We start from the raw sequence: 21641 nt of genomic DNA, 5'->3' as shown, positions 1-21641 counted from the left end.
TATTCAGCATGGTCTTCATTTGTGCCTTCTTCTTGTTGACCTGTCTTTAACCCTTGTTTGACACATTACAGAATTTCATGATTCTGTTTTTAACTGGTAGAATTACTCGTTGCATTGGTGTACGTGTGTGTACGTGTGTATTTGTGTGACAGAGAGAGAAGCACTACAGTCATTCCAAGAAACAGCTGCCATCGGGCGCTTGGGTGGCTCAGTTGGTTAAGCGACTGCCTTCGGCTCAGGTCATGATCCTGGAGTCCCGGGATCGAGTCCCGCATCGGGCTCCCTGCTCAGCAGGGAGTCTGCTTCTCCCTCTGACCCTCCTCCCTCTCATGCTCTCTGTCTCTCATTCTCTCTGTCTCAAATAAATAAATAAAATCTTTAAAAAAAAAAAAAAAAAGAAAGAAACAGCTGCCATCTAAAATTACAATCAGTATTAGAAAAAGAATAGAGCTTTAAAAAAAAAAAAAGAATGAAATAAAAGCAGACATAATATAGGGGCCAGAAGAAAACTTTTAAAAAAAAAGTTAATATTCTCAGAGAAACAAGATGAAATTGATTACGTGAACTAAGAACAGGATGATGTCTTTAAAGGAGCAACCAGAGAATGAGAAAGAGATCCAGAAATGTAAAAAAAATATGATAACCCAAGTAAAAATTTCAGTACACAGGATGGAAGATGGAGTAAAATAATTCTTGCAGAGGTAAAATGAAAGTAAGCAACAGGGATGGAATGTGGGAGGGGAAAAAAATAAGTAAATTAGAAGATTATTTCAAGTGGCTCAACATCCAGCTTATAGAAGAGCTAAGAAAATTCAGGGCAGGAAATTGTCAAAGAAATAATAGCACAGGAAAATTTCCTAGAAGTAAAGGACATGAGTTCCAGTACAATGAATGGAAAGCAATCCACACCAAGACACATTGTCATGCAATGTCTTAAATTTTGTAGCGAGGGGGCGCCTGGGTGGCTCAGTTGGTTAAGCAACTGCCTTCGGCTCAGGTCATGATCCTGGAGTCCTAGAATCGAGTCCCACGTCGGGCTCCCTGCTCAGCAGGGGGTCTGCTTCTCCCTCTGACCCTCTTCCCTCTCGTGCTCTCTGTCTCTCATTCTCTCTCTCTCAAATAAATAAATAAAATCTTTAAAAAAAAAACAACTTTTAAATTTTGTAGAGAGGAAAAAAAACCCAAAATGTTAACATATAGAGAATTAAGAATCAAAATGGCAATGGACTTAGAAGATAGAAGTTAATGGAGCATTACCTTCAAAATTCTGATGGCGTGTGATTTCCTTCTTCTTACTCTGTATTCAGCCAGACTATTAATCCAATGTGGAGATAAAATCATTACAATGTACTTTTATTCAAAACATTTTTTAAAAGTAAGGATAAGGAAAACTAGATTTTTTTCCTTTCTCCTTCCATAACATAAATGAGTGAAGGCACCTAAATATTTTGTCTCCCATCCAAGTACTAACCAGGCCCGACCCTGCTTAGCTTCCTAGATCAGACAAGATCGGGCGCGTTCAGGGTAGTATGGCTGTAGACAGCACCTAAATATTTTGTAAAAAGCAAGTTCCTGAACATTTGTTCAACACACCAGTGTCTGCCACTCCTCCAAAACAACTGTGTATCTTGAATGTATAATTTTAACATTTTTATATGTGTATAGGAAAGGTCCAGAATGGGGCCGGGTGAAATTTCTTTTACTACTTACTCTGTATATTGTCTGATTTTTTTTTAAATGAGTATACATTAATTGTAGTCAATAGAATATAACTTAAAAGAGGGGGGAGAAAGAGACATGACTTGTTCCTTCATTTATTTTTTAAAATATAGGAAGTGCATGCTATGTCTGTCTTCTCTACTAGGTGCTGTAGGAGATACAGTTGAAGTAGAAAACACAGCCTCAGCCTTTGAAGGATTTTGGGTCTGGCTGTAAAGGGGAAATACGCATGGAAGGGAATGGCTCCCAGCCATGGTGAAAGTCTGCCTCTGTGTAATCTCAATGTACAGGCTACTCTCAGGGCCAAGCAGATGGCTTTCCAGGGTCTGCAAAGAGATGGCAGCCTACTTACTTCAGAGTACTTTAAAACCCAGCATTCGTGAGAACACCAAACACAGGACACTGACCTTGGAATGTCTAATTTAATAACTTTCATTTGCATTTCTATAGAAACCAACATGCTTCCCGCTGCCAACCCCAGGAGCCAGAGGTTAGGGTTTTTAATAATAATAACAATAATGAGTTATACTTGTTCCAGATTAGTTTTCTGGCCCTCCAAAAAACAAATGGCTAAGATGTCCAAAATGTTCCTTTCACAACTCTGCCAAGTGCTGGCTTCTCCTCTCTGTCTGGAGATCCAGCCAATCTGTTGAAAATTATCCCTTTTTTTTTGAGTACTTCCAGGCAGTTGTTCAGAGAGAAGACTAATTCCTGCAGTCTGAGATGGACAGCCACAAATGGAGACTCTTTTCCATACTTCTGCAACAGAAGGAAATGACACTTTGTGTTCTGAGTCTTATTTCATTTCTTCTAGGCACGAGTTTGGGAAAATGTACACCGGCCATCACATCACACCTAGTTGTGGACGACATTGTGTATTAATTGGGAGTGTAACATTTGCTTGGTGACTGCTTGATTTTTTTGTTTTTGTTTTTTTCCTTGTAAATAAGCCTTGGCCTAAGTGTTCACAAACTTACAGAAAACATGGGTTCACTGGGGGAAAAGAAACATTGAGCCTAAATAAGAATTAGTCCATACCCTCTTTTCTGGTTTGATTTTCATGGGAGTTAGGGGGTTTTTTGTTTTTATTTTTGTTTTTGTTTTGGGGGTTGTGTGGAGGGTGGTTAGAGGTGCTATAATGAGTTAATAAGATTCTTTTAATTGGAATACAGGAGAGACTTGAAACTTATTTGACCCAATGGAAGAATCTGTGGTCCTGTGATCTCCAAAAGTACTTTATAAGAGCAGATGGATAGATTTTTAAAGATTAGTTTGGCTGGCAGTTTGCCTGCTCATCTATTCCCCTTAAAGTCAGTGGGTGGGCCTGGCTCGATGCATGGGAGTGGAAGCTCAGATTGGGAACCTTAATCTAACTTGAGCAGGCTGATTGACAGTAGTGGAGAAATGGCTGTCCAACCCAATCATGGGACACGAACTCCTTTGAAAACTGGCCCGTCTGGGCTACAGTGTCCTTTGCTCATTACGTGGATGCCTCGCACAGGGATGCTTGGGTTCCCTGTGTAATAGAAACCCTGAAATCCTGGCGGCTAGATTGGGGAACAAGAGAATTGTGTTCTAGGTCTGTACTTTCCCCCAACTTGTATTTTGATCTTAGGAGACTCCCTTAATTCCTCTGGGCATCAGTTTCCTCATCTGTGAGATTAAATTATCAGAGTAGTAGACTTCTCTGAAAGTCCTTCTAGTTCGAATATGTTCCTTGAAGGCTGGGACTCTATTGTCACCTTTCCTTTGCTTTGATAATACAAGCTGGCAAATTAATATTAGTCTTAGTGAAAATGTCTATGGGGCGCCTGGGTGGCTCAGTTGGTTAAGCGACTGCCTTCGGCTCAGGTCATGATCCCGGAGTCCCGGGATTGAGTCCCGCATCGGGCTCCCTGCTCAGCGGGGAGCCTGCTTCTCCCTCTGACCCTCCCCCCTCTCATGTGCTCTCTATCTCTCTCATTCTCTCTGTCTCAAATAAATAAATAAAATCTTAAAAAAAAAAAAATGTCTATAAGGTTTGGAGTAGGATCCTGGAAGAGTTAATTGAACAAAAGTATTACAGGAATAGAAACAAAAAAAACTTATTTTGAAATATTGAACCTTATGCTAAATTAGTTTCTTTTTAATGCGTAAAAGAAATTTCTAGGTGATTTTTTATTAGTGTTTTGGATGAGGCAGGTTTAGCACTGTTTGAACTCTTTGTATGTTTAGTGCATGTGATTGACTAGGGTTTTAATACTTACACGATGCTCTTTAGAATTACCAAATAAGAATTTGTAAAGTAGTATCCTTATAGAGTCAGGCTGATGGGGATAGGACCCCTATGGTTGAAAAGAGGATAGCCCATCCCTAATTGGGGCAAGATTTGTGGAGGGAGTTCTGAGAAAAACGTTAAGAAGGCAGCAGGTATTTACAGAGCTCCTAGGTGCTGGCACCATTCTGGGTGTTGGGGTTGAAGCAGAAACAGGACAGCTTTCGGTTTCAGGGAGCAGCTTCCTAGTGAGAGGAGACAGACTTGAAACATGTTTAATAAAACAACAGTTATTGGGCGCCTGGGTGGCTCAGTTGGTTAAGCGACTGCCTTCGGCTCGGGTCATGATCCTGGAGTCCCTGAATCGAGTCCCGCATCGGGCTCCCTGCTCGGCAGGGAGTCTGCTTCTCCCTCTGACCCTCCCCCCTCTCATGTGCTCTCTCTCATTCTCTCTCTCTCTCTCAAATAAATAAATAAAATCTTAAAAAAAAAAAAAACAGTTATTGTAGGGAATGGTGAGCTTGGTGGATGGAGTGTGCTTCTTGGTTGGAATAATAGGAAGGAAGGAGGTGAGGAATGTGGACTTTGTCTTGCAAAGGCTTCAGACTCTAATGTGGGCCTCTTGAGTTCATGGAGGTGTATCAGGGCCTATGCTTGCTAAGATGAAGGGGGTGGCCAAGTGATGATCACTCACCTCAACCTCAACCCTGCTTCAACCAGAACCGTTCTGGCTTTCTTTTGTTTTGTTTTAAATATTGGGATTATATTTGAAAGAAAGTTGTCCATTGCTTTAAAGATTTAGAACACAACTGCCTTGGAATGAACAATTATGTTCATTCTTGCCCCTTAGTGCCTTAGCTCTTATGTTCTGGCAATTGAGATAGATAGGCAGAATAATCCCCCTGCCCCCCCACCAGACATGAGATCCTAATCCCTGCAACCTATAAATGTTACCTTGTAAAGATAAGAGGTCTGTGTCGATGTGATTAAATTAAGGATTTTGCGGTGGGGTGATTATCTTGGATTGTTTGGGTATGACCACAGAGGCAGAAATTAGAGCCACACAGCTACAGGCCAAGGAAGGCCGGCAGCCACCAGAAGCTAGAAGAGGCGAGAATTAGATTCTCCTCCAGAGCCTCTGGAGGTGCCCTGCTGGCACTTTGATTTTGGACCATTGTTGGGTTTTTTTTTCTTTTTAATAATTTTTTAAGACTTTATTTGTTTATTTATTTATTTTTATTAGAGAGCAGGGAGGGGCTGAGGGAGAGAGAGAGAATCAATCCCAAGTGCTCCACACCCATTGTGGAGCCTGACACAGGGCTCGATCCCACAACCCTGAGACCATGACCTGAGCCAAAATCAAGAGTTGAACACTTAACTGACTGAGCCACCCAGACGCCCAAGACTTTGTTATTAAGTAATCTCTACACCCAAAGTGGGGCTTGAATTTACAACCCCGAGATTAAGAGTTACACACTCTACCGACTGAGCCAGCCAGGTGCCCCTGGACCATTGATAATGATATAGATTTCTGGCTTTCAGAGCTGTGAAAGAATAATATAGTAGTTAGGTTAGATTGTATGTTCCTTGATACCAGCATCCCTTTTATTTAGTATTACTTTTCCACAGAGTCTAACTCGGTTCCTTGAATATCATTACTGTGTTTTAGTTACCTGCTGCTGCATAACAATTACCCTAAAATTTAGTGGCTTAAAGTAACAACTCATTATTTCTCACAGTTCTGTGGGTTGACTGGGTTCAGCTGGTTCATCTTCACCACATGGTGTCATCTGGGATCACTCAAGTGGTTGCAATATCTGAGACCTCAGCTGGGACTGAATGACCAAGACGGTTTCACATTCACATGTCTGGAACCTCAACTGGGAGCATAAGTGACAGAGGGGGAGGGTGGGGGCTCATGGGTCCTCTCTCTAGCAGAGTCGTCAAGTCTCAAAGACTGAATCCAGAAGCTGCCATGCCTCTTGAAGCCTAAGGCAGAACTGGTACAGCATCACTTCCACCACCTTCTGTAGATCAAAGAAGTCACAGGCTAGACCAGAGTCAGGGGAGAGGAAATAGACCCTGCCTCTTGAAGGGAGGGAGGCATGCACATATAGCGAGGGTAGTAGGAATTATTGTTGGTCGTCTTTGCAGTCTACCACAAACTGTTTAGAAAATTACTATCGAATTAACTGTTGGAGATGGACTGATTCTGAGATTTTTTATAGATGACAAGATTTAGAAAGACACATTCTCTAAGAAATAAATTTCTGGTGTAAAAAAATCCATAGAAGCTGCCCGGATGGGACCTTGAACACATGAGGAATTCAGGAGATGTATGTTTACTGACCATCTGGCTGTGGAATGAGTAGGAATGTATTTCAAGGCCCACCCTTGGGCTAGTAATTTCTACAAGGAGAATGGCAGGGCACTTCCAGAACCAAGAGTTTCCACTTCCCTCCATGGGTGGAGTATAGTGATGGCTGATTTTGTGATTTGGGAGATTCTCCACCAGAAAACAGCTCCTAAAGGGAAGGATTAGGAAAACATTCAGTAAGTCCAAGAATGTTATGGCTTTCCATGGAGGATTGGAAGGGAGAAGAGATTGGCAGGAGACCTGGTCAGAGTCCGTACCCTCAGAAGAGAGGCCCTGAAGAAGATGCCCTTCCTTTAACAGGCCCTGGGGGGAGGCGGGGGGGGACCATGGCCACGATCACAAGTGCTTGCTGAGTGTGAGATTCTGGCCCTGGGGCCTCTGACATCTGTTTAGTCCAATCACTCATTCTTTTTAAATTACTGCTTCTCAAGGGAGAAATGCTGGTGTCAGGCCCACTCAGAGGTGGGGAGAGGATTCTAGGAACAGAGTCAGAGATGGATGATCCTCCTGGTGGGGTTCCAAACCCAGATTTCTTTTTTATTAGTTGTTTCTGTTTTGTTAGTTTGCATTTGCTCCTCCTTCTAATGTGTGTGTGTGTGTGTGTGTGTGTGTGCTTTGTCTTCTTTGTAGGTTTGTTTCTATTCGGGGTACTGTTTTTCTTAAGATGCACTTGCTCTTTTTATCAGCAATCACTGTGGCAAGGAGACACAGGCCCTTTGCTGATTTTCTCTCCTCTAGAGTGGTTTTATAGGCCAGAATCTGGGGATAGCTAAGTTGTTTTTTTTTTAAAGATTTTATTTATTTATTTGACAGAGACACAGCGAGAGAGGGAACACAAGCAGGGGGAGTGGGAGAGGGAGAAGCAGGCCTCCCGCTGAACAGAGAGCCCGATGTGGGGCTCGATCCCAGTACCCTGGGATCATGACCTGAGCCGAAGGCAGACGCTTAACGACTGAGCCACCCAGGCGCCCCGGGATAGCTAAATTTTAATAGTTTATTGGGTTCCCATTTGAAAAACCAACTGAAAACCTCCAGGCTTTTGCCTTCAGCGTTTGTTTTCATCTGATGAAACCAGGTTTATGGTGTTTGCTCCATGGCCTGTGAATAAGTCCTGGGTTTTGTTGTTGTTGTTGTTTTTAAAGCAGGCACAAGCTATGCCTTTGCTGCTGTTTACTATGGAGTTCCTTTTTCTGCATGTTTTTGCTTGCCTTTGCAAGCTTTTTCTCTTTATATCTTTGTACATTACTCTCTTGATCCCTGTTCCTGAGATATTCAGAATGATAGGGGATCTGTTTGTAGGAATGGGGGAGTGTGGATACCTTATTTTTACTTGAGACACAGTTCACTGAAGGCTTCTTTTCATTGCGCCATGGGTTTTTATCAGGATGCTTTTGTTAAGCTCAGAAGCATTTGCTTTTGGCATTTCAATTTCAATATGTGTGGCAGATCTTGGGACAGGGTCTCTAAGAGAAACAGAAGCTTGATTCAAGTGAAGATTTTCCTAGGCTGGTAGATGGCAGGTGGGATTCAAAGATGAAAGCTCAGATGCTCTCAAACACTAGAGCATTACCATTACCTCGGCATTACCAAGATTAGATGTGGAATGTGCAGACCAAGGGAAGCTCCGAGCGTCCGAGCGTGGCTGGGGTAGGGACTGCCTTCCACGCATGGCTTAGCCAGGATGGGGACGAGGCGTTCTGGGCTGGTGTCAGGGCTAGGGCCCCAGACATTATGTTCAAATGTAGGAGAGGCACAGAGAGTGTACCACCCTGAGGCTACTGCATTCAAATGGATCCAGATTGATAGGGAACAGTGTTCTTGATAAAGTGTTAAATGTAAAAAGCAGATAATAAAAGAATATATAAGGAGGAGAAAGGTGTAGATGGACAGACATAAGAGCAGACTAGCGGCCATCTTTAGGTGGTGGGTTTGTGGTGGTTTTGAGATTTTTCTTTGCAGCGTCCTTTGTTATCTAATTTTCCCTCAGTAAACAAGTAGTGCTAGAATACTTTTTAAAAAGCTTTTAAAATAAAACAAAACAGTGCTGGGCAGGCATTTTCATTGATTCAGTCAACCTCTGTTGCCTGCCAACTTTGTTCACAGCTTTGGCTGGGCCCTGGGGGAGTCCACCCCTGAATGGATCAGGCCGAGGAGTGCCTTGGGGCGGGGACTCACAGCCACTGTCAGCTCCTGGTGCCGGGCAAGTGGATTTCTTCAAGGAGCTTCTGTGTTTCCCCAAGGGCCTCTCCATGGGTTGTGCCTGCGTAGTTCTTACATGACAGGGTGGGGAATAACTCACCTTTTGTAGAGTCTGACAGCCCCAAGCTTAAAGCTGCTTTATTCTCATTCTCTGTCCTGGCTTGTTTGTTTTCACCTTTGTCTGTTTTACCCCATTCGCAATATTTGGTGGTCTCCTTTTGTCTTCCTAGAAGCTTGAATTTACAGAGATTCCATTTTTCCTTTTTGGTTATCACTTCTTTTGTTTCCATAAAGTTGCAGGGCTAGTTTTTGGCCACATAGATAAACAGGTTTGAAATGCCTGTCAGTGGAGAATTTACCCCCAGGGCTTGCTATATTTGTGGAGGTGACATATCAGCCTGTTTGCTTATATGGGTGAACTAGAATTGAACTGTTTGTAAATCGGTGAGACAAGCTTTATATATTTGTGTTTAAGAAATTTCAAGTCCTGGCAGGATACTCAGTTTATTAATTCAAATCAGGATTTTGAATGTCCTTGGATACAGCTAATGAGTCACTTTAAGAAATTTTTAATTCGTTACCATCTTAGCCATAATTCCTTTTCTTCTTGATTAAGAGAAATTGTGTTGATGCTGGATGGGTGGTTAGGTGTCAGTTGGGTAGGAACCAGTCACTGAGGAAAGATAAAAGGCATAAGGCATAGGCTGAGGTCATCTGTAGTAGAATATTTTTCTTCTCTGGCTAATCTTACTTATTCATTCATGGCAAGAATATTTACCAGTCAGCCAGCGTTTATGTAGAATTGTGGTTTGTATCAAGAGTGATATAGGGGTACCTGGGTGGCTCAGCCGGTTGGGTGTCTGCCTTCAGCTCTGGTCATGGTCCCAGGGTCCTGGGATCAAGCCTCACGTTAGGTTCTCTTGCTCAGCGGAGAGCCTGCTTCTCCCTCTCCCTCTGCCAGCTGCTCTGCCTGCTTGTGCTCTCTCTCTCTGTCAAATAAATAAATAAAATAAAATAAAATAAAAAAGTGATACAAGGAAGTATGAATGTGGTCCCTTACCTGGTTGATGTGAAAAGGTACATTCAGTGAACGTCCATTGGGTCACCGCGTTTCTACCCTCTCTCTAGTCTGGTCCATCTACTCTTGGCACATCTCTCTGCTGTTCAGAAACTTTCAGGGCCTGTAGACACAGGCTAAGCTGCTTAGTCTGGCATTTGAAATTTCTAAAAACTTGTATGCCACCTTGCCATTTCTGCCTTGTCTTGTCATGAAGCCCTCTTTTCATCCAGCCAGTTTATCTACCCAGTTGGTTTCTGTAACTACCCACCCTCTCCATGCTATTTTCTCTCCCTTTTAATCCATTCTTACCCAGTTTTTCAAAACTCGTCTCTTGGTTTCCATGTTTCCCACAAGCCGTTCCCTAACCTCTCCAGCTGCCGATGATATCTTTCCCAACTCCACTATTACTGGAAGCTTTAGTTATTTGACCCTTAACGCAGTTTGTCTTCCCTAGTTATAGTCTCTGCATGTGCTTTGTCTTCCTAACCAGATCTTAAGCCCCAAGAGCAGTGACTGTTTCACATTGTTAGTGTCTTCCATGGGACCTAGCACAGTGCTCAACCTGAAGTATGTAGGTATTCAAAATATTTGCTGCTTTCCTGAGAAAACTATGATCATGCTATAGTTTTGATTAAGTAGAAATGACAGGTAAGACTCACATGTTCCAGGATTCACATATGGACTAAAATGGTCCCATGATCTTGGCCTTTAAAAATAAAGCTATAGATTATAGACCTATACAGGCAGCCGAAAACCTATGAGCAGCCTATGAACTATAGGCCTTTTGCTGTAGTTGAGAATCAGGAGTGAGTGAAGTTTGAATAAGCCCCCTTAGATAATTCTGATATCCTCCTATGCCTTACCTTTTGAGGCTCTGTTTTATAATACGCAAGAATTGTTAATATTGAATATCCTTCAGGCAGCACTCCATACACATTTAGCCAAGTCTTTAGTAGCCCTTGGCCGATGCAGATTTTAGATGATGCTAACCCAAGCAAGTACTCAGCTCTTCGCCATTTGCAGTGAATTAGAGCCCTGGCCAGAAATAGAGTTGATATTTTCTTTTTTTTTCTTTTTCTTTTTCTTTTTTTTTTACTTCAAGTTTTTATTGAAATTCTAGCTCATTAACATATATGGTAAAATTGGTTTCATGTGTAGAATTTAGTGATTGATCACTCGATGATCACCAGTGCTCATCACAAGTGCCTTCCTTAATACCCATCACCCATTTAACCCATCCCCCACCGTCCTCCCTCCATCAACCCTCAGTTTGTTCTCTATAGTTAAGAGGCTCTTAGAGTTGAAATTTTCTTAACAGTATTGAGGAGCCTGAGAATGCTAGAATAGAAAGGCAACTCCTGTGTGCTCAGAGTACCTAAGCAAGGTCAAAATTCTCCTTAGAAAATAATTTTGGTTTTCCTTAAACCCTGACAGATGCGCAGTTGATGCTTCAAAGCCCTACACCACCAAGCATGGACACAATAATTTTAACAGAATATTTTTTTTTAAAGATGTAGTCAAAACCCACCAAATTATTAAGAACAAAACAATTACTTAAAACATTCACCAAATGTTTAACTTTGAGTAACGTACCTTCTTCATATATTCTGCAACATAAACTAGTTGGTAAATATCTGGTAAGGTAGACTGAATGAGGTAACTTGCTGTTTGGGACAAGTAGTTTTAATTCAATTAAGACAATGACTTTAATTTGAGAATAGTAGCTCCACAGCCCTTTCCTCTGGCAGTATTTGTGGTCAGCAGAGCCCGTTATTTATCCAGGCAATTTCTAGATCATGGTAATGCAATCATATGGTCTGCTTACACAGAATACTTATCTCTCTTGACACCACCAAGAGATATTGGACCATTGAGGAGTGACTTACTCCCCTGGAAATACTGTTTACCAAGTTTTGTGGTGTAGATGGAGAGATTCTATATGGGCAAGTATACACAGGGATTTCAGTATTAAATTCATATACAGTTTTAAGTGACTCCACTAAAAATGGAAACTGATGTTCTTGACCAGTTTTGCTTAGCGATACTAAAGAATGTAACAATGGCCTGTAGTGGAATGGTTTTGTGGTCTCCCTTGTAAAGCACTGAACCTGCAAAACCTAGGTTTGCTATTTATTAACAAGGAAATTTACATATCATTGTTTGTAACAGTAAGGTAAGAACCAAAAGGCCTATCGTTTGGGATTAAATCAATTACAGTCAACATGCAATGGATTACTCTGCAGCCATTAAGTGGAAAGAAATAGAATGGTGTGCCTGATATTGAATGATTTCTCAGATATAGTTCAAATGAAAAATAAAATCAAGGGGCACAACCGTATGTATAATATGCATATTTGTGGGGAAAAGGAGCTAAACTAAAAGTATGTACTTGTATAAACAAATTTTTTTTTTTTTTTTAAGATTTTATTTATTTATTTGAGACAGAATGAGAGACAGAGAGCATGAGAGGGAGGAGGGTCAGAGGGAGAAGCAGACTCCCTGCCGAGCAGGGAGCCTGATGCGGGACTCGATCCCGGGACTCCAGGATCATGACCTGAGCCGAAGGCAGTCGCTTAACAAACTGAGCCACCCAGGCGCCCTAAACAAATTTTTTAAAAGGAAAGCTGAGATCCTTTTGCATAGTTGTCTGTGTGGAGGGGCACTGGGAAATCTAGTATGTGGGCTTTTTTTAACACTAGCATTTGTTATTTTTTCCACAAAAATATCTACTAATTAAAAAAGGAAATGAGCACATTTTTGCATAAATGTCCAATAAATGTTCAATAGATCTGTAACTTAAAAGGAAGTAAAGACTTTCTCTTTAAAAAAAATTGGTTTTACTGAATGTGAAACAGGTACAAAAGAAAATTTACATACTGTGTGTAAGGTATAAAGAGTAACTATGTAACAAACACTTCTAGATCCACCACCTGGTTAAGTAACAGAACATTTCTTTTGAAGCCCCTTATATATTCCTTCCTAATCCCATCTCCTTTCTTTTCCCCCTGGAGAAATGATTGATTACTTTTGCCAATTTTGTTTTTATTTATTCCTTTGCTTTTCATTTTTTTATCACTTACATTTGTTTCTCTAAGCGAAGTATTACTTAGTGGTGCTTTATTGTAAACTTTGGATAGAAGGATTATATTACATGTATTCTTCTTTAACTCACTTTTTTCACTTAACATTATGTTCCTGAGATAAATCTGTTTTGATATATCTGTAGTTCATTCAGGTTTACTGCTCTACAGTATTCCCTTGTGTGAGTGTACAGTTGATTCACTCTGCTCTTTTTTTTTTTTTAAGATTTTATTTATTTATTTGAGAGAGAGAATGAGAGAGAGCACATGAGAGGGGGGAGGGTCAGAGGGAGAAGCAGACTCCCTGCCAAGCAAGGAGCCCAATGCGGGACTCGGTCCAGGGACTCCAGGATCATGACCTGAGCCGAAGGCAGTCGCTTAACCAACTGAGCCACCCAGGCGCCCGATTCACTCTGCTCTTGATGGACATACGGCTGCTGTGCATATGCTCGTACAAGCCTTCTGGTGCCCATGTCCAAGAATTTATTAGGCCATTTACCTCGAAATAGCATTTGTGAATCACTGGCTAAACACATCTGTGGCTTTCAAGAAAATGCCAAATTATTTTTAAAATTGTTATAGTAATTTTTGTTTCCATCAACAGTGTCTAAGAGTTCCAATACTTGGTATTATCAGACTTTTCAATCTTTGCCAGTTAATATAAAATAGTCTCTCAGTACGATGGAGCATCTTATGTTTATTGGTCGCTAATGTTTATTTTCTGTGGATTATATTTTATTAGGTTTTATCCATTTTTATATTCAGTTGTTTGTCTTTTAACTTATTGATTTCACTGGAGGTCTTCATATATTCTCATACTAATTATGTAATTCTCAGTTATACGCATTACACATTTTCTCCCCATTTGTGGCTTGGCAAATAAAAACGTTTACCTCCATCATTTTAAAACCTTTTTGTTATGGGAATTTTTAACATATGTAAGAATGAAGAGAATAGTATAACTAACCCCTGCATATCCATCACTCAACTTCAAGAATTACCAACATTTTGCCAATCGTATTTTGTCCATTTCTTGTCCTACCGAGGTCACAGGTATCATGTCATTTTTCCCATAAATACTTCAGGATGCATGACTGATTTGATAAGAGAGTTTAAAAAAATACATCATGCTATTATCATGTGTAACAAAGTTAATAATTCTTTAACCTTCAACTTTTCTCAATTGTCTTAGAAATGTCTTTTTATAATTGGCTTCTTAGAATCAGGATCCAAACAAGGTCCACATGTGTTTAGTCTTTTTTGGCCTCATAAGTCTGCTAAGTCTCTTAGTCTCTTTTATTTCATAATGTTTGATACTCCTCCTCTGCCAAAAATACTCCGTACGTGTATTATTTTGTGGTTTTATTTGTGCTTTTTTTGTGTGTGTAAAAATTTTTTTTAAATATTAATTGATGTAGTTGAATATATAAATTATCATTTTTACTGGAATTGCATTGTATTTGGTGAGAATTTCCTCTTTATAATATTGAATCTTCTTATCCATGAACCTGGCACATCTCTCCTATTTAAGGCCTATCTTTTCTTACGGCATCTCCCTATAAGAAGTATGATACACCAATGTAGAAGAAAAAGAATCTTGCACCTGAAACTAATGCAACATCATATGTCAACTATACTTCAATTAAAAAAACAATAATAAATTTTTAAAAGAAAAAGAGAACCTTTGCCTCTACCTCACACCGTACACAAAAATTAATTTGAGATGGATCATCGACCTCACGATAAAAGCTGGAACTGTAAAACTCCTAGAAGGAAACAGAATATCTTTGTGATGTTGGGGTAGGCAAAGATTTCTTAAGCCACAGAAAACATGAATCATTAAAAAAAAAAAAAAAAGGACCCAGTTATTGGACTGAAAACTTCTGCTCATCAGAAGACATTATTAGGAAAATAAATTGTCAAGCCAGACTAAGAAGGTACATGTAATGCACACATTTGGCAAAGGAAGCAAGCAACCTAATGTGAAAACAGGCAAATATTTTGAATTGATACTTCACAAAAGGCCATATCAATAACCAAAGCACAAAAAGAGTGTTTACTATCATCATTAGTCATCAAGGAAATGCAAATCAAAACCACAGGGATCTACCACTAGGATGGCTAAAGTAGATAAAGAGAAAGATAACAGCAAATGTTGGATAGGACACAGAGCCACTAGAACTCTAGTTTATTGTTGGTGGGAGTATAAAATGCTCTAATTATTTTGGGAAACTGTCAGTTTCCTAAAATGTTAAACATACTGAAATTTTATTCTCGGATACTTATTCAAGAGAAATGAAAACATGTACACAAAAACCTTGTGTAAGAATGTTTCTAGGAGCTTTATTCATAACAACCTACAAATGGATACAGCCCATATCTGTCAAGAGGAGAATGGATAAACAAACTTGTATATTCACAAAATGGAATACTACTCAACAAAAAAAGAATCAAACTATTGATACATAAAGTAACATGGATAAACTATGCTGAGTGAAAAAAGCCAGACGCAAAAAATTATGTAAGGTATTATTACATTTATATGAAATTCTAGAATAGACAAAACCAAATTGTAAGAGAAATAAACTCAGTGGTTGCTCTGAGTATTGAGAGTTGACCAGGAAGGGGCACAAGGAAACTTTCTGGGATGATGGAAATTTTCTGAGTCTTCATAGGAGTGGATCACATGAGTATAAGCATTTGTGAAAACTGAATGGATCTTGTCAGAATTCAAGAGTAGTGTTTATAAAGATGGAAAGTTAATCCTCACAGGTGTCAGCTGAGATTGGATGTCCAGAACCGTACGCACAAAATCTGTGCCTCTGATAACCATACTCCAGACCAGTGGTTTTCAACTGGGGACCATTTTACTCCTCGGGATACATTTGGCAATGTCCAGAGACATTGTTTTTTCCAGAGACATTTTTGATTGTCATGACTTGAAGGGGGGAGGGGTATTACTGGCATTTGATGGGTAGAAGCAACAGAGGCTGCTAAATATCCTACAGTCACATGACAGTCCCCCACAACATAAAATTGTCTGGTCCAAAATATCATTGGTGCTAGCTTGGAGAAACCTGTTCTAGACCTGCCCTTGTTACAGAAGCTGTCAGCCTTAGCCAGCCAGATGTTGATTATATTCATGGTCCAAATCAATTGTCGAAACTTGGCATTTGCAATTTCTTCCCCAATAGAATTTAATATCAAATATTTGTAAATATACATAATCTTAAATTTTGAGATAAAATTCCATGTGTCAAGAGCACTTCCAAAATCAAAATTAAATGTTTTGTTTTGATTGTTAAATTTTTAAGATGAGGTTTGTTCTTAACTTTTTTTCATTAAATATTCAAGTGAATGACCTTGGCTCTCTTCCTTTAAATAAAATAAAATAAAAAGGCTTTATTATTAGATCAGAGGAAATAAAAGATAGTAATTTCTTTTTCTTCCCTTTACAGAATGACAGGAAGTGAATTCTTTTCTCGTTTCCCGGAACTCTATCCCTTTCTTCTCCAACAGTTGGAAGCTGTAGCTAATACTGTGGACAGGTAAGAAGAGAATAGGGTAGGACACAGTGAAATCAAGGAAGTAAATTACTTCATTAATCGAGATTTTTCCCTCCAGGCAACAGTTTTTAATCAACTCCTTTCTTGTAACTTAGATGGATTTTTTTTAAGTGCTTCTTTATTACATCCTGTTGCCTGACTCTGCAGTAGATTTGTACCTGAAAAGTTGTATAAAATCCTGTTTTGTTTTTGTTTAAAATTGGGGGGAGTGAGAGGGAGAGAGAGAATCTTAAGCAGGCTCCAAGCCCAGCACAGAGCCAGCCACGGGGTGCTTACGACTCTGAGATCATGACCTGAGCTGAAATCAAGAGTCAGACACTTAACTGACTGAGCCGCCCAGGTGCCCCTAATATCCTGTTTTTATAATATATTTTATATTTTTAAAATCCTGTTTTATACTGTTTTTTCAAATTCTGTTTTCAGTGAACATATTTCAGAAACTAGCTTCTTAGAAACACAGCTTCTAAAAAGATTTTCTTCCCATGATATTTAAAAATCTCTGTGTTTGCATACTGAGTTTGCTGTCACAAACACAAGCCATTTTTTCTTACTGGCCTGTTGCAGTTGACCATTGTGAGAGTAAGCAAATAGCTGGCTGGTCTGGTCACCTGTGACCAGAAATGGCACTGGCATGCCTAACCCTAGAAACAGAAAATAAAGCCGTTCAGAGGACTTCCCGTCTGATCAGGGCACATAGAAAAGTTTATCATTGTCCTTTCAATCACATCCTCTACTGACAGTGGAATTTTTAGAATGGTGTCTTAGAACATGTGCTTTTTTATTCTTCTAGCCATATTTGCACTTGATATGAATTTATACTCATTATCTGTAATGGGGAAGTAAAATAACATCAATCAATTTTACTTCTGTTTATGATACATTTCCTCACATTAGTAATTTGTACAGACAGGCTTTTCTGGCCCCAGTAAGTGACCATTCAAGCTTTCATAAGTACATTTGGCTGTTGAAAGTTTCACATTTCATACTGTGGAACTCCTTTCTGCTGTATGAACAGCTCAAATCAAAACACAGACACGAATTAACAATTAGCTTCGAGAAGAGAATCGTGTGCTGGAGCCCAATCCATGGCTTTGCCAGTAGCTCTTCCTCATTTGCACATTAGGAATATATGAAATGAATGGAGGGGGAAAAGAAACGAAAAAAGGGAAATGATCTTCTGATCATAGAGAGTCTCACTTTACATTCATAATCATTTAATGAGAGAAATGTTTGAAGGTAGTGTCTCACCTCTTAAATTTTAAGTCTTTTATGTACAATCACTTGTTTTTCAGTGATACAGGAGAACTCAACCGTCATCCAAGCATGTTTCTCTTACTTTTGGTGTTGGGAAGACTCTACCCTTCCCCGATGGATGGCACCTCTTCTGCTCTCAGCATGGCGCCTTTCATTCCGTTCATTATGAGGTAGTGTGTGCTTCGTGGAAATAATGGGGTGGGCATGGGGGCAATATGGGGTATTTTAACTTGTTCATATTTCAGAAAGTGTAGTTGGTTTTTTATTATTATTATTATTTCTTGTTTCTTTACTTTGAGAGGGGTCCTGTGAAAGCAGGGGCCTGGGGGCTATTGCCATTGCCCCCAACTGGTCTCCAGTGTTTCAGAGGAAAGTGCTTCTGTCGTGGGTGCAGAAGCCCATAGCCACAGCCACTGTTTAAGTAATGTTCCCTTGGCACTCTGCCTGCTAGTGGATGTGTGGTGTTGATAGGAGCTGCCTGCTTTTGAAAAACATAGCCTAGGTATTTGCATTATCCCTAGCCAGCATGAGGCAGGCTTGGTCCTGGCATTATATCCCCAAATGTCGCTGAGAACGACATTTGCCTCCTCTCTCTGGAGGAGTTTGCTGGTGGGTGCAAGGGGTAGCATCTAGCTGGCCATATGTGGCACAAGTTCACTTCCTACTCAGCTTCTCTTTCAAGACTGGAGCACCTGAGAAAAAGCATGGAATTATACATGGAATCAGATGGTAACAGGCTTTTCTGCTCTAGAGCCTATTGCCTCTTCCTCTGTTACAGTTTTTGAGGTGTATTTGCCACCTTCTGATCACCTTTTTCATTTTCGGATCAAAGTCCTCAATAAATAGGCCTCCAAAAAGTCTTAAAAATTTTCTTAGGGAACATTTCAGAAGCCCAGTCATATTAGTTAGCTTTTGCCTTTCTGCATACGTCTCGATAAAGCAGCACTTTCATTTTAATTTAGGTACCAGAAATTGAGATAGACTTAGAGCAGAGCGTTAAGATGTTAACGTTAACACCAAACTCAAGAGAATGTGTTTGTTATTTATGTGGCGTCCTGGGTTCCACTTCCTGGTTTCACAGAGCTGACTGATGCATTTTAATGTGAGAAACCATGAAGCACGAGATGCCGGCCTGTGATTGCTGCAGCCATTTGTTTGCACCAAGCTCTGGCGGTGGCTGTGTTATCTCCGATCACAGAGATGACTCACTCAGATGGGGTTTTTGTTTCCTGATACACAAAGTTACCAGTCTCCTGGATCCAGCATTTGGTGATTCATTTTAGGAATTTGGGTTGTAAATTTTACTTTCAGGAGCATTTAAAAATTGTACTTTTACTTATAACTGGAAAGAACTGAAAAATGTTTCAGAAGGTTGATAGGGTGGGGGAGGAAAGGCACATGCTCAGAATCACAGAAGGACATGCTTTAGAACTTTGTCATCGTGTGTTAAGAACATTCCATTTGTGGAAGCTTATTACTAATCAATCTGTTATGTGTTGCATCCTAGAAACCAGAAATTACTACATTGAAAATACCCTTCCTGTTATTTAGAGTCTACATATAATCAGAATGCTCATATTATTAATTATATTCAGAGCACTTATTATATAACAAAGATTGCATTAATGGAGAAGATTTAAATATTGCCATAAAGCCAGTGTCCTTAGTGTATTGGTTTTTTTGGTTGTTGTTGTTTTTTTAACTCAAAAGGCGCAAAGGGTACATTACACTGTCCTCCCAGGGAAAATGCCTTGGTCAGTAGTTGCTTTCTATCTGAATAAGCATTCATAGAATGCTACCAACAGCCCAAGTGCCACAATTGATTCCTTAGAGTGTCAGTAGGCTCTGTTTATTGAATGTCCATTTGTGGTATAGAACAGTGTTTCTCAGACTTTAAGAGGTAAACCTATCACTTGGGGAATCTCATAAATTTGGATTCAGTAAGTGTGGAATGGAGCCTGAGGGTCTGCCTTTCAGACAGACTTCCAGGTAATGCTGATGCTGCTGGTCTGTAGATCACACTTTGAGTACCAGGATTAAATTTGGGATTTTAAACATTATCAGAACCCCTGCCCTGTCCCCCACTACACATGATTTTGACAGTAGTAGGGTCATACTTGGTACTTGGTTAGGCTATTCCAGGGGTTTATAAGAAGTAGATTTTGACCCGGGAATACAGAGAACAAACAAGAAAGTACTCTGAGCAGAGATGCTAGTAGAAAGTACACCAACGTTTGTTGAGCTTTGACTATTTGCCCAACACTGAACTGGCCATCTTACTTACAACGACTCGGAGAGGAGGTGTTATCACCCCCACTTTCCTGTTGAGGAAATTGAGGTTCAGAGAGCGAGTCAGTTATAGAGCTAGCATATGAACCCAAGAGTATAGGGCTGTCAAGAATGTTGGGTGTACTCTTTCCATTACACCAAAATAACCTTTTATGCAGCCAAGAGCAGTGGCTACATTGAGCAGCCCATGGGCCCTGAAATTGATGCAATTCAGAGTGAGGAGGAGCCTATCTCCAGAGTTGGTGGACCAGAGTGCTGTTTTCAGGATATAAAAGTCATGTCCCCCCCAGCAGTGGGATCTGCTCCTTGCTTTGCTTTTCCAGTAGTGAGGATGGCTTGATTGGATACAGCCATTCTCTTGGGCTCATCTCTGCAGGATCATTGCCCGAGGTATCAGGGTTGGTCTGCGACCAGGTATGGAGGAAGGCTGGCTTAACTGCCCTGACCATCATCTGTGATACAATGGAAGGATCTTAGACTTGAAGTTCAGTCAGAACCCCAGTTCGGGGTTTCATCAACCTAGTACAGGAGCAACCCTGTGCTACCCTAAAATGTTAAAATCACCTGGGCAGATGAACCATAAAAATAGTGAATTTGATAAAACTGTACACATTTGATTTAAATTACTTCTGAGAAAATTCTTCATGAAGGAAGTGAAAGATTGGTCATAAAACCTGTCATTCCAGGCAATATTTGTGGTTCTGGTAATGGTGAAGATTGGGCTGTTTGGACTTGGGGTAATAGCTGAAAAGATGGGTGCATGCACGAGTGGGTGGGTGGTGCTTTATTTTTGTAGCATTGCCAGTGTTAATTTATGTACTTGGAAGAGTCTAATCAGGCTCTTGGATATTCTGAGTTTAGCTAAACAGAAATTTTTCAGCTAGTGGGAGTAGCACGAGGGTTGCTCTGACCAAGCTGAAGTGAATTGCACAACCAGAAGATTAAAAGCCCCAATGGCAGCTTTTTATTTCCCTTTGATTTATGTATACTTAACCTGCCATTTCCTTCCTCTCTGTAAGATGTTTGTAAGCATTGTTTGTATTTTTGTTCCTTATCCAACATTTGGGAGTATAAACTTATATCTCTATTGATCTTCTTTGTTGACTGAAATCTTAGAAGTTCTGATTTGGGTCTCCAAAGTTATGCGTGTGTGCAGTTGCATCATCTTGGAACAGAAATGATAATGTTAATCACAATGTTTTGTTTACAAGTTTTTTTAAATCCAGTGTGTTTTATGTGCCCGATGCTGTGCTGGATCCAGATTCGCGGCCCTTTACCATGCAAATGTGATGCCTTCAGTTTAAAACCATTTACCCTTCAGTTCAAATACCACCAAGCAGAGTGACTCATGCTTTAAAAGGGACCCCAGCTGGCTCCCTGAAAATACACGTTTCTTGTCTAGGGCTTTCTAAAGACCAGAATATCTCTCTACATGTACCTTTGAATTCCCTTTTACAAGGGAGTTTCAAGTTTGAATTGAAGAACTACAGGAAACCAAATATGCCCCAAACCTGGGTTTAAGAGACCTGGTTCTGTCTAAGCTCTCCCACTCACTGACTAGCTGTGATGCTTGGACAAGGCTGTGATGCTTGGACAAGGCTCTCTACCCTCTCAGAACCAGTGTGGTACCTGTGTGTGGGGGGGTATCCACTGAGACAGAAAGCCCCTGCTGTTGCTGACAACAGATCTCAGCAGTCGATTACTGCCTGTGGGAGAAATCCCTCCACTGCCTTTTAATCATTTTTTGGGTGCTTTTAAAAGGATCTCCCTACCCCTTTGGGGGCTTATTTTCATTGCAAATGGCTTTCAGTATGTCTTTCCTCAAATCATTTCACTGTTCACC

The 21641-nt window shown here is 40.3% G+C and overlaps 1 protein-coding gene across 14 annotated transcripts in view; it reads left to right on the top strand.

The window, feature by feature from the left end:
• The window catches only part of THADA (THADA armadillo repeat containing), a 328075-nt gene that overhangs the window by 127189 nt on the left and 179245 nt on the right, over positions 1-21641 (top strand). For all 14 annotated transcript variants that reach the window (XR_014149251.1, XM_081833473.1, XM_081833472.1 and 11 more), the window contains 2 exons: positions 16148-16237; positions 17548-17679. Coding sequence is in view for 13 of the 14 variants with exons in the window: in XM_081833473.1 (XP_081689599.1) it covers positions 16148-16237; positions 17548-17679 (222 nt within the window). In the remaining variant the exon portion in view is untranslated. The remainder of the gene's footprint in view (positions 1-16147; positions 16238-17547; positions 17680-21641) is intronic.

This window comes from Leptonychotes weddellii, chromosome 10 (assembly GCF_054177405.1).
Source record: "Leptonychotes weddellii isolate Sample4059 chromosome 10, ASM5417740v2, whole genome shotgun sequence".
Taxonomy (NCBI): Eukaryota; Metazoa; Chordata; class Mammalia; order Carnivora; family Phocidae; genus Leptonychotes; species Leptonychotes weddellii.
Note: the sequence above shows the minus strand (reverse complement) of the source record. Positions and strands in the feature narration are given on the sequence as shown.